Source organism: Eriocheir sinensis, chromosome 17 (assembly GCF_024679095.1).
Source record: "Eriocheir sinensis breed Jianghai 21 chromosome 17, ASM2467909v1, whole genome shotgun sequence".
Lineage (NCBI taxonomy): Eukaryota > Metazoa > Arthropoda > Malacostraca > Decapoda > Varunidae > Eriocheir > Eriocheir sinensis.
The window spans coordinates 12,587,376-12,601,105 of NC_066525.1; the positions used below are offsets into that span (position 1 = coordinate 12,587,376).

General features: G+C 41.2%; 1 protein-coding gene across 2 annotated transcripts in view; it reads left to right on the forward strand.

Annotated features, from left to right (window-relative positions):
• LOC126999953 (inhibitor of Bruton tyrosine kinase-like) overlaps positions 1-13,730 on the forward strand; it is a 36,190-nt gene that overhangs the window by 2,992 nt on the left and 19,468 nt on the right. For both annotated transcript variants that reach the window (XM_050863141.1, XM_050863142.1), the window contains exons 2-4: positions 2,716-2,923; positions 12,166-12,772; positions 13,258-13,341. In XM_050863141.1, the coding sequence (XP_050719098.1) occupies positions 12,656-12,772; positions 13,258-13,341 (201 nt within the window). In that variant the 5' untranslated portion in view covers positions 2,716-2,923; positions 12,166-12,655. The remainder of the gene's footprint in view (positions 1-2,715; positions 2,924-12,165; positions 12,773-13,257; positions 13,342-13,730) is intronic.

Here is a 13,730-nt window from a genome sequence, read left to right on the forward strand (position 1 = left end):
TCTCTCTCTCTCTCTCTCTCTCCCAAAAAACCATTTTACTGCCAAGCACACATTTTTTTACGGTAAAGGGAACAGCTCAATGGTAATAAACAAAGAAAAAACAAAGAAAATTGCTAGGCGCTTTTCCTGCAAAAGCAAACCAAATGAGCGGCCACAAAAGAGGTCAATTTCGGATGGATAAGTGTCTTGATACTCCTCTCCTGAAAGAGTTCAAGTTGACAGTGACCGTCTACCACGACAGAATAGATCGCCCTGAAAAGAGACTGGAGATAGAAGTACAGAGAGAGGGATATAATACATAGAAAAATAGTTTAGATTTGTGCCCGACTCTGTCAAAAGCTTTCGAGATGTCTAAGGCAACAGCAAAAGTTTCACCAAAACGGCCAAGAGAGGATGACCAGGAGTCAGTTAGAAAGGCAAGAATAAAATCATCAGTAGAACGCCCCTTACGGAATCAGTAGTGGTGATCAGAGATGTCAGAAGTTGATAGATGTTTAAGAACTTTCCTGCTAAGGGTTGTTTCAAAAGCTTTAGAAAAGCAAGAACGCAAAGCTATAGGTCTGTAGTTTGAGGGATTAGAGCGGTCACCTTTCTTAGGCAAAGGCTGTATGTATATGTACTTCCAGCACGAAGGAAAGGTATATGTTGTAAGACAGAGGGCCGTATTACAAGTCAAACCCGAGATGTTTTGGGTCCCTACAAAGGTCGGTTTAGGGGCCATACTACAAGTCCAATCCGAGAAGTTTCGGCTCCCTACAGAGTTCGGGATGAATAACTCTGTAGGGACCCGAAACTTCTCGGATTGGACTTGTAATATGGCCCATACACCGACCTTTGTAGGGACCCGAAACTTTGACTTATAATACGACCCAGAGACGAAAAAGTTTGACCAGGCAGGATGTCAGCACGGACGCACATTTTTTATGGACATTAGAAGGCACTCCATCTGGTCGATAAGCCCTCTGAGGATTGAGGCCAGAGAGAGCTTAGAAAACATCATTCTTAAGAATTTTTATAACAGGCATGTTGGAGTCAGAGGGGGGATGAGTAGAAAGAGTATGCCTTGAATCGTCTAAAGTCGAATTATCAGAGAAAATCTGAGCGAAAAGTTCAGCTTTAGAGACAGATGTGACAGCTATCAGGACTAGGAAGAGGTGGAAAAGATGAAGTAAAATTGTTGGAGATGTTTTTGGCTAGATGCCAGAAGAATCCGAAAGATTTTAGAGAAAGCAAGGTTTTGGCATTGTCTGTTGATGCAAGAGTTTTTTTGGTGAATCGAAGAATAGGTTTGGCGCGATTCCGGGAAGAGATATACAAATTATGATCAGCAGGAGTTCTAAGACTCAGGTACCTTTTATGAGCTGCCTGTTTTATAGCACGAGAACAAGCCTGAAAGCCTTTGGGCATGAAGAGTAGAGAGACTACGTGGAATGTGTGCTTCGGGAATACGTGCAGAGTGCGGAACCAACTGCTTCAGATCATTGAGGAGAGCAAGCTTGTAGGCTTGTTCACCAGGCTGGTCAATGCAAGGGGATGAAAGCCAAAGCTGGTGATGAACATTGAAATCTCTGAAATGGATATTTCAGCATAGACCGAGTCAAAATGTACTCCACATTAGATTTCAAATATTCAAAAAAATTTACATAGATGATAGATTTAGGTAACAGATGACGACCTCTTTCAAGAAGAGTGTATCAAGACACCTCTCCATCTGAAACTGACCTCTCTTTTGACTACTCTTTACTTTTATCTTTTATAGGAGCGGCGAGTAGCGGGCTTTTTTTTTTTTTTTTGTACTCTTTTTGTTGCCCTTGAACCGTTTCCTCTGATGTAAAAAAAAAAAGAAAGAAAGAAAAAGATACAGTACACAGACGTACTTAGTTATAGAATGACATTTTTATATTAGCCAGATGGTAGAATTTTCTAAGGTCGTAGGTAAGGAAGCAAATGATATCGCCACGTTCGTAGACGCAGCATCCAGCTTTGGATTGAAATTTAGGATAGACATAACAGGAGAGAACAGAAATTATGTCAGTAGCCTCAGAAACCTGTGTTTCGGTTAGGAAAAGAGAGTGGGCTTGGAACTCACGTGACGGATCTCTCTTATATAGGTGGTGCATTTTGCCATTCATAAGATCTTTGACAGTAGTAACACAGGAGATGGAAATAGAAAAATGAAAAAAGTTGGCAGAGGAGAATGTGAAAGGGGCGATTTAAATCTTCCTGCCTACGACTTGAACTCTTTCAAGAGGAGATTATCGAGACACATACCATCCTCTCCTCCCGAAACTGACCTCTTTTTTATTCAGACTTGGGAATACTAATATAATATGAGTTTTTGTGGGAGATAAGTGTCATAAGCTAAAGATGTCCTCTTTCCCGAGGCATCTATTTTAAAGCTTCCCACAGTCACTGTCAGCAACGCACTGTCACTATCAGGCTGCCCTGGGCACTGTCACTGTCAGGCTGACATTTAGGCGACAGTGTCACTAAATGTTACTGTTATTGCACTGATTGGGGTGGGCGTATCCTCAGCCAGGCATGGGCGGCAGTTTTGACCCTTTTGGCCACTTCTAAACTTTCTTATGGGGTTAGTGATTATTTTTTTTAACCGCTTCCGTAGAACTGTAAAATTACCTGTACGTGTTATATGTGTGTATGTGTATGAATGTGTGAATGTATGTTGTATGAGTGAAAGGTCTGTTTGTCTTGCAGGCCGTTAGAAAGGGTGCTGTAGTGAGTGGTCCGAGGAAGCAGAGCCCAAGACCAAACAGCAGCAATGTTGTCAAGGGCGCCACCACGGCGAGGCGCGTGAGGAGGAGTGTGAGGACCAGCTTGCAGGCCTGTCACCCCACACATGGACGCAACACCCCACGCCGCCCATTCCACTGTGTTCCCCGGTGCATCCATCTTCGTCTGCCTGGTGAGTCTGGCCCCCTACTCCCTGCTGTCCGTGCCTGCCCGCTGGTGTAGGAATCAGTTCGCAGAGACGTTCAACTTACTTACTGTTTCTATATTTCACTCACCGTTATCGTTTACTTGTCCTGTTTCGGCTCCAGTCCATGGCGAGAGAGAGCAACACTTTTTAATCGAGAGAATGCTTTATAACAAACGAGTAGGACAGGTTTTATAGAACGAACTACCCCACGTTGATGTTCACTCAGTTCCTGCCTGTTTGGTTTGGACAGACTAGAATAAAACCAAGCAAATTAATAGGTTTTCCTGCTGTATTTTCCCCATTGCGAGGCACCTTTTTCCTCCCCGTGGCACCACACACCAAGGTTTGCAGAAAATAAAAGAGATAAAAAGGTACGGTATTATTTCGTCAGAGGTCACTCAAACTATGTTAATACGCTGAGCCTTACTGTCCTTACCTACCACTATCCATGACGTCTGGTGTAGTGACTTTAAAAGATGAAATAAATTAAAAAGATAAAAAGGTATTATTTCATTAGAGGTCACTCAAAATATGCTAATGCTCTGAGGCTTACTCTGCTTACCTACCACAATCTGTGACATCTAGCGTGTATAAAACATTCACAAATTGATTGTAAAAGAAATTACTCTAACACACATATGTCGCATCATACAGGGCAGTTTTATTTGCAAGCCGCCATAATTGACAATGTTGCAGTGGGTAGTATTTCGGTTCTTTTATTATCAGCAATTATTTTTGTTCTTATGTCCAGGTAAGGTTAGGTTATAGAAATTATCAGAGTATTGTCCGGGGATGTATTTACATATGGATATTCAAAATTTGAAGTGTCAACATATAAGATTGCTAAGAAAAACACAAGGGAATTAAGGCAGCAGATGACAGAAAAGTCCTCACTGTTGTATGGTTCTGAGCAGGGTTGGCAGTTTAAACCAATAAAAAAAAACAGTGGTTTAAACCAACTAATAAAACCATTTTTTTTTCTTTTGTGTGTATCTTTGTTAGTTTCATCAGTATTGTGGTTTTAACTATATGTATGATTTGAATTATGTACAGCAGGGTTGGCGGTTTAAACCAGGGGTGTCAAACTCAAAACCCTTCGAGGGCCAATTCATACTCTGAAGTGCCGTCATGGGGGCCAACAAGGGTAGAAAATACATTAACAAGATTGAAGTTACCCGCGGGCCATTTATGACTCCCGCAGGCCATAAGTTTGACACCCCTAGTTTAAACCAAAACCCATCAATAAAACCAGTGTTTTTGTGAATCTTTTTTGGTTTCATCAGGTATTGTGGTTTTAATTATATGTGGTTTTAAATTTTTTATTATGCAGTCATTTTACTAACACCAGGATGGAAACGTCAGTTGGTAAACTCAAATCTCTATTTGAATGCTGTAACTTCAAAGTAACTGAAAACAACTTGCTGTAATGACTCTTCATTTGTACTATTTGTCCTTTCATTGCTTTACGGCAATTCTTACAAATTGCTCGGCAGCCTTTTCTGCCGACTCCTCAAGAAACTTAAGTCGGCGGGATTAGGCGACAATCTGACAGCGTGGATCAAAGACTGGCTCACTGAAAGAAAACAACGAGTTGTACTCAACGGACAGGCCTCCGAGCGGCTCCCGGTCACAAGTGGAGTGCCACAGGGGTCAGTGCTAGGACCCATACTTTTCATCATATATATCAACGACCTAGAACTAGGATTAAAATCCAATCTTTCAAAGTTTGCTGACGACACAAAGGTGGGTGGGAAGGCCCTCACGACGGCAGACTGCGAAATTATCCAGAGAGACCTGGACCAGATCACTCGTTGGTCAGAAAAATGGCAGATGTCCTTCAACACTACCAAATGTAAAGTAATGCATATCGGATCCAGAAACAGCAACCACATATACCACATGGGTGGCGAACCACTAAAGACTCACTTAAATGTTAAGTTAACAACTCAGTCAAAACTAACATGGATTCAGAATCAGTTTGGGTGGACGTTTACATAGGGAAAGAAAAACTAACTCTAGGAGTTATATACAGGCCACCCAACCTTATCAGGCAGGACACGAGTATATTACTACAGGAGATTGGCAGGGCGAGTATGAGTAGAAATGTCTGCGTAATGGGGGACTTTAATTATAGGAATATAGACTGGGAAGATCTAGTGGGTGACCTGGAAGCCGAGGACTTTCTTGAAGTTATACAAGATAATTTCCTTAAGCAGGTAGTTACTGAGCCTACCAGAGGAGATAACATATTAGACTTAGTCCTAACCAATAATGGGAACTTGCTACGTGAGTTGGAGGTGGGCGGAGAGTTAGGAAATAGTGATCACAGAACGGTTCGTTTTAGCTTAGACTGGGCGGTAACCCGCGAACTAAACCCAGTGTTAGTGCCAGATTTTAGAAGAGCAAACTACGAGGCTTCAAGACATCTTGAAGGGGTAAACTGGGATAATTTAGGGATTCATGAGGGCCAGAACTGCGGATTGGAGAGCCAGGAGAACCAGGTAGAAATGTCTTACAATAATTTAGTTAGAGTAATAGTAGAGGGGCAAGAACAGCATATACCACAGCGAACACTTAGAAAAGAAAACAATGATCCTAAGTGGATGACTCGTGGACTAAAACACGAGATTGGGTTAAAGAAGGGAATTTATCAGAAAATAAAGAATGGGGAAACACATCTCAGGGGCCCGACCGTCGAACTATCTAGATTAGTTAAGAAAAACACCAGGATAGCAAAAAAGAACTATGAGATCAAAGTAGCAAATGAGGCGAAAAGTAATCCTAAGGGCTTCTTTCAGATGTATAGAACAAAACCACGGGAGAAAATTGGACCGCTGAAAACAAACAGGGGAGCTAGTAGAAAATTACAGGTAACTCTCGATTTACGCGAGTTTGGTTTACGCGTTTTTGAAATAACGCGGGGTCCAAAATCCAAATAAATGTTTAATTTAGGCGTTTTTTCCACTTATACGCGATATTTTATGGAGTGGCCACCAGATGTCTCACGCAACTGGACTCACACGGCCACACAGCTGAGCTCAGTTCTTCTCGCGCGCCACTTGAACAACAATACAGTACCTACGCCGCCACGCTACTCAACAATAGGGGTGAGCAGGTACCGGTACCAGCAATACGGTACGTTACCGGTACCAGACTGCTCGGTACCGGTACCAATACTAGCCAGCCCCTCATTGTGTCCCTCATTTCTTCCTCACACGAGAGAGGCTGAGAATGAGTGGCCGAGTGGATATCTCGGTTCTGGTGACACGCGGCATGCAGCTGTTTGTTGTGTGGGTGTGGTTGTGTGGTTTGTAAACAATGCAAATGGCGGCCGGGCTGGGATTGCGTGAAATAACTCCTCGTACAAGACTCATGATGTACAGTTTCTGATATCATATTCACCCCATTTTTCTACCTAATATTAATAATTAATAATGAACACATGGACATTTTTTTCCAATATGATTTTTTATGTGACATCAAGATCAAGTTCATACAAATGGCGCCCGACGGAAAAACGGGATAACAGCAAGGCATGGGCGATCTTCCACCGATTTAGTCTTTGTATAGTAGTTATTAGATCGCCCTGTATTCTATGGTAACATATTATAGGAGAGCTACGGACTATGAAGGATTATAAACAATAATAAAGGTAAGTTTGCCGTTGTTGTTGGATAAGACGAAAAACAGACCCTTAAAAACATCCCAAAGAAGAAAAAAATCATTAAAAATTTGTACATTCAGCGTATAACGCGCAGGGCTAAACTTATAGGCATTTTTTATGTGAAAAAATGCGCGCTATACGCCGAAAATTACGGTATTTATTTTTCGACAGAAACCTACCTCTTGTTTGATTTACATTGTTTTTGATTTACGCGACCTCTTCAAGAACGCAACACTCGCGTAAATCGAGAGTTACCTGTACGAAAATATGAGCACATTGTTGAACGACTACTTCCTTTCAGTATTCACACAGGAGGATCGAACGACTATACCGGAAAGAGTTCAGGTGTACGAGGGCGGGGATGGTGATAAATTGAGGGATATAATCATTACCAGGCAAGTAGTTCAAGATGAGATAGATAAGCTTAAGAAGAACAAGTCGCCAGGTCCTGACGGGATATTTCCGAGGGTATTAAAGGAGTTAGGTGATATAATCAGTGACCCACTAACCGACATCTTTAAGATGTCGGTAAATACTGGCTATGTGCCGAGCCTATGGAAAGTAGCTAATGTGACGCCGATTTTTAAAAAGGGGGACAGGTCAGTTGCTTCAAACTATCGCCCAATTAGCTTAACATCGGTTATAGGGAAGATGCTGGAGTCCATAATAGCCAGGAACATTCGGGAGCATTTAGAGAAACATAGCAATTCACGACTGCAGCATGGGTTCACAAAAGGTAGGTCATGCCTCACCAATCTCTTGTCCTTCTACAATAAAGTATTTGAGGCGGTTGACAGAGATGAAAATTATGATGTAATCTATCTTGATTTTAGTAAAGCATTTGACAAAGTTCCTCACCAACGACTGTTGCTTAAATTACAGGCTCACGGAGTAGAGGGTAAAGTTTTGAACTGGGTCAAGGCATGGCTTAGCAATAGGAAGCAAAGAGTGCAAATCAATGGTAAAAGATCTGACTGGGGATGTGTTACGAGTGGGGTCCCACAAGGTTCGGTATTAGGTCCACTTTTGTTTATTATTTATATCAATGACTTAGACACAGGAATTAGTAGTGATGTTAGTAAATTTGCAGATGATACCAAGATCGGTAGAGTAATTGAGTCGGATCAGGACGCTAGTATTCTCCAAGGTGAACTCAACAGATTATATGACTGGGCGGATAAATGGCAGATGGAGTTCAATGTAGGGAAGTGCAGTATTCTGAGTGTAGGTAGGAACAACCCCTCACATAACTATTGCTTAAATGACACTCTCATAAGTAGGTCTGGTTGCGAGAGGGATTTAGGGGTCTTAGTGAGCTCTGATCTCCGTCCAAGGGCACAATGCATTCAAGCTAGAAATCGGGCTAATAGGGTACTGGGATTTATTTCAAGGAGCGTAAGCAACAGAAGCCCCAAAGTCTTCCTCAAACTATATTTAGCATTAGTTAGACCTCATCTTGACTATGCGGTTCAGTTCTGGTCACTCTACTATAGAATGGATATCAAAATGTTAGAATCGATGCAGAGGAGGATGACTAAGATGATTCAGGGGTTGAGAAACTTGCCATACGAGGAAAGACTCAAACAGTTAAACTTGCATTCTCTAGAAAGGCGAAGGGTGCGTGGAGACATGATCGAGGTTTATAAATGGATGAAGGGCTTTAATAAGGGAGACATTCATAAGGTTTTGTTGGTAAGAGAACCGGGTAGGACACGAAGTAACGGGTTTAAACTGGATAAATTCAGATTCAACAGGGACATAGGCAAAAATTGGTTTACTAACAGGGTGGTGGATGAGTGGAATAGGCTTAGCAGTCATGTGGTGAGTGCCAATACAATTGTCACATTCAAAAATAGACTAGATAAATTCATGGACAGCGATATTAGGTGGGGTTAGATACACGGGAGCTTAGGGTCAAAGGAGCTGCCTCGTACAGGCCTACCGGCCTCTTGCAGACTCCTGCGTTCTTATGTTCTTATGTTGTGCAAGAGGAAAGAGACCTCGGGGTCGCCATCAGCAGTGACTTAAAACAAACAAAACACTGCAAGTCCGCCTGTAAGAAAGCCAATACAATGCTTGGGTTCATATCGAGGAACTTCGAATACAAGACGCCGGGAGTTATGTTATCCTTGTATAATTCGCTGGTAAGGCCCCACCTGGAATACGCCATGCAATTCTGGTCTCCTAATTACAGGAAAGACATTGAATTACTTGAGAGAGTACAGCGCTGCACCACAAAGATGATGCCATCACTGAGGACGAAACCCTATGAAGAACGACTCGAGCGACTCAACCTCTTCACGTTGGAAAAGAGACGACTGCGGGGAGATATGATACAAGTCTTTAAGTACCTGAACAAGCTCAGCAACGTTGATCACTCCAAACTCTTCACGCTACAAACTAACCTGAGAACAAGAAACAACGGAAAAACAATTCAAGCAAAGCGATGCAATACCGACATCGGCAGGAGTTATTTCTCGAATAGAGTTGTTCACCACTGGAACAGCCTTCCTGCATAAGTGGTTAGTGCAGAGACCATCAACTCCTTCAAGAAACGCATTGATCGCCACTTTGCTGCAACGGGTGTGAACTGAACGTTCCCAAGAGTAGGTACACAAGTCCTTTAATCCTTCCCTGCAAGCCACTCCTATGGCAAACGGATTGATTAAATCACTGAACGCAGGCAGCCTAGTAATGAGCCAACAGGCTTTCTGCTGCCTGCTAGTCCATGTTTCCATGTTTCAACAACCTTTTTTTCAAAAAAATTCCAAATATAGTCTGGTTTCCTGCCTGTCATATTGATGAATAGTTCAGCACTAGGTTAATCGCCAACAGTTTCAACTTTGTAACTTGAGTCTTGATAGCTAATGGTTTGATCACTGTATTATAATATCTCTGTACCTGTTTGAATAGAATATAATCAGTAAAATTTCTAATTTTTCATGGTTCAATATAAAGATTAAAACACAATCATACTCACTTTTCTATACACTATTTGCTCTGTTTATGTAATTAAGTATGTTCAGTATACAGTATGTATCAATTTAAATTCCATGGTTGTTCAGCGTATGCGTATCTGTATATTTTCGGCGTTATGAGGTCTGACACGAGAAGGATTTAGTGCGTCATCCTACTCACCCTCACATCACCTTCGCTGTATGGCACTGTTCAAGCACTGGAATGGTAGACACGCGCACATTGCATTATTTCAACACTTCTAAGACTTGCACATCTTTCAAATGCGTATTATCTTAGCCTTTTCTTGGGTGTTACAAGCCAAGACCCCTTACATAGGACCCGTATTCACACCAAACTTGCGCGTCCCTCACAGCAGCCTCCCTCACTCTAGCTTAGTTAAAACACAATTTTGGTCTTTCATATCTTGTTTCCAATCAAGCACTGTCCACTTCCTCCCGTTCCACACCGTCGCATCACCGATGCCCCTGTAACTAATGTTTGCAGCAGTAGATTACAAGGATGCAGAGGAGTTCTTTGACTCAGAAACTGATGCCTATCAGCACATTTTAAAGATTTCTGGCTTCCTTTCTTTGATGCCACACTGTGAGGGGAGAATACGATACGAACGGCTTTATTTACTCCTAAAATCACGTTAAAATGGCTTCTCAGGGTCTTTAATAGGACATAAAAATGTGATGCCACAGCGTTTCAGCCATATTCGTCGATGCCTCCGAGGAACACACCACAACTACTTCCAAGTTTTTGCGATTCATAGCCTTTACTGTGGGTCAGGAACGGATCCTAGCACACTCTAATACTTAAGTCCACTTGTAAGACACAATAACACAGCTGGGTAAGTCCTCATAAAGTAGTGTACAATCCTGGGCACTGCTGGGCAGCAGAGGCCACTTTCTCTTTTCCCGCACAGACCCGCAGACTAGTAACCGAACACAAACAATACGCGTTTTGCGGTGATCAGGAACTTTAGGTCCTGAAACGGTTCCAAGAGGAACGGTACCCTCATCTGATGTGTATACTGCTTCTTTCTGATGTTTTATTCATTAGATGTATTATAGAATCTGGTCAACGTCTTTGACTTCCTGCACCTTATTATGAATATAAATGAAATGATATTAAAAATACCCCTGAATATACCAAAAATTATGTCAAATGAGGTTAAGCATAAAACTAAATTTCCAGTACACCAACCAGGCCTGGAATATACCAAATTAGCATAATTATGCCAAACCTGGCAACCCTGGTGGGAAGGGAAAGAGTGACTCACGATTCTAGTCATTCAGAGCTGCGGTCGGGAGCAAGGTGCAAAGTGGTAGTAGTGTGTAGTGTATTACTGTAGCAGCGAGGTATAGTGTAACTAGGTATTGTAGGGGGGGCATCATGAATGCAGTCATCACCGAAGGGGGGGGGGCTATCCTGAAAGCTGCAATGGTAATCGTCGCCTTAATAATTGCCAGGACCACTATTCTAATGATTTTCAATCCTAGTGACTCTTTTCTCATTACAGGAGCTGCCTTGTATAGGCCAACCGGCCTCTTGCAGACTCCTTATGTTCTTATGTTCTTATTTAATAACTCAGAATAAGTATTACTTAGGTTTTAACACAGTAGATATTAGATGCATGCTGTCCATGTTGCATGGTGACACTGGCGTCTGTGGACTGTAAATTGTACATACGTACAGTCTGTGTATGCTAAGGTGGCCATTGTTGTTCTGAGTCATTGTAACAGCGCCCCTAACTCCGGGGAGCGCGATGCAGTGGCAGTATGTGGTGCAGGATATAGCCAGGAAAGCCCCCTCCCCCCTCCTCTCTCTCTCTCTCTCTCTCTCTCTCTCTCTCTCTCTCTCTCTCTCTCTCTCTCTCTCTCTCTCTCTCTCTCTCTCTCTCTCTCTCTCTCTCTCTCTCTCTCTCTCTCTCTCTCTCTCTCTCTCTCTCTCTCTCTCTCTCTCTCTCTCTCTCTCTCTCTCTTTTACAACTGCTTTTGTAGAATGCAACTGGAAAATTAGAAGAGGTCTTTCATGTTTTACTACTCGTTAACATTGCAATTAAAAAGCATGTTAGAGAAGCTGCATTTTGCCTCTTTTACAGATTGTTTGAAGATCAAATGAATATGTTGCTAAATCTATCTATAATTCCTTTTCAAACTCATATATGTTTATACGGATAGAATTACTGGAATAAAAATACTGAGAAGCAAAAAAAGAAAAAAAAATCTGTGGTTTAAACCAAAAAACATGGTTTAAACCAAAAAACATGGTTTAAACCAAAAAAAAACTGGTTTAAACCAAAAAAAAACCTTTTTTTTTTTTAAACATTGGTTTTTGCCAACCCTGGTTCTGAGTGACAAAAAAAATAATGGCCCACTTCCTCACTTGAGGTTAAGATAATTAACATTGAGGAAGGGTATAGATAAGTTGAAAATTCTTAAATTATGAACAGGGGAAAAAATATATATATATATATATATATATATATATATATATATATATATATATATATATATATATATATATATATATATATATATATATCTATATATATATATATCTATATATATATTAATAAGAATTATTTTGCATTTTTCAGACTAAAACTTCAATCATGGCTACCTGAGAGCAGGGGAGTAATCATGGGCTCCCACCTGTGGGGGCTCACTGTTTAGGAGAGGTCCCCAATTTTCACACCTCTCCAAACACAAGGAAGCTCATGGAAGACTTAGTGTTAAACTATGGATTGCTCATTGTGTGTTTGATTGAACAACTTGTGTATTTCAACAAGTGAAATTCCTTTTGTGGATGGCTAAAAGACACTGAGTCACTGTTATAGCTGTAAATAATACCTTTTAGTTCATTCTTGTGAATAACTCTTGTGCCAACTTCCTGTCTTTCATACTCATGGCTGTGAATCTGCTGAAGCTCTATTTTCCTACGTAGCTAATTTTCATCATGCGATGAGTTTGTACCTGACAAACTTCAACTGCACAATGCAGTTGAAGATAGTGCTGCATTTTTAAAGAAGACTTTGAGACACTGGGAAGTGTTGCAGTTACACTTAAGTGTTGGTGAAGTTTCTGACCATGGGCCGCTGTGAGGTTGGTGAATGTACACAGGGCTGTCGGTCACGGCAGCATGGGGCCCAGATCACCGCAGCAATCATAAGGGGCACAGAGACCCAGGCAGTTGCTTACATGAAGGTAAACCAAACTTAACTTTGTATTATTTACCAGTTGTCATCTACAGTGTCAGAGCCTGGAGAATGAAATGTATGAATGTGTTGTCTGTTTCATCTTTTAGATTTTATTTTTCTATATCTTTGAACCTGGGACTGTTGAGACACTACATTAAGACTTAAAATCACATCATTTTTTGTGTTTTTATTCATTACATAAATTAGAGTAAAATTTATTGTATGGTTTTCTGATGAATGATGCTACGTATGATATTTTTTGTTGTTTTATTCATCCTTAGAAATGGCAAAATTATCCCCAGACAGACCATGAAGGTTTGGAGTGGGGCTGCAAAAATTCATTGGCATCTGCCTTTGTGCATTTTGGGAGAAATTCATGGATGTGTAAATCTGCCAATACAAGGGGACATGTATAATAAACCTCAAAACTAAGTAATAAAATTTAAATGAGGTGAAGGAGCGAAGTCTATATAATTTGACTCATGTTTTCAGAACCTGTGTCAGCGCTTCTACTCAGTGACTGATGCCACAGGGAAGACGGCACTTCACACTGCAGCATCTTGTGGTAAAAGAAGGGTTAGTTTACTATGTGTACTTATGTTTGCAGGGTGATCACAGTTTAGGTTTGTAACAAGGCGTCAGAATGAAGTGAAGCTCATTTGAAATAATTGTAATTTGCATGCTCTATGTTTAGCATCTGCAAGTAATATTGACACCGGTAAATGAGTTAGTAATTGATCAGGGATGCCTCAAGAAGATAGGGATTTTAAAGTTTTATAATGATTTAATTGAAGAAAAAACTGCGAGAGTGGAAATGTGCAGAGGTGAGCAAGTGCGGTAGTGCGGTAGAACCACATCACAAAAAAAGTACCACACTACCGCAAATTTCTGAAAATACCACACTACCGTGGACCGGACTAAAAAATTCTGCGGTACTTTGAAAACTATCGAAGACGATATTTGCA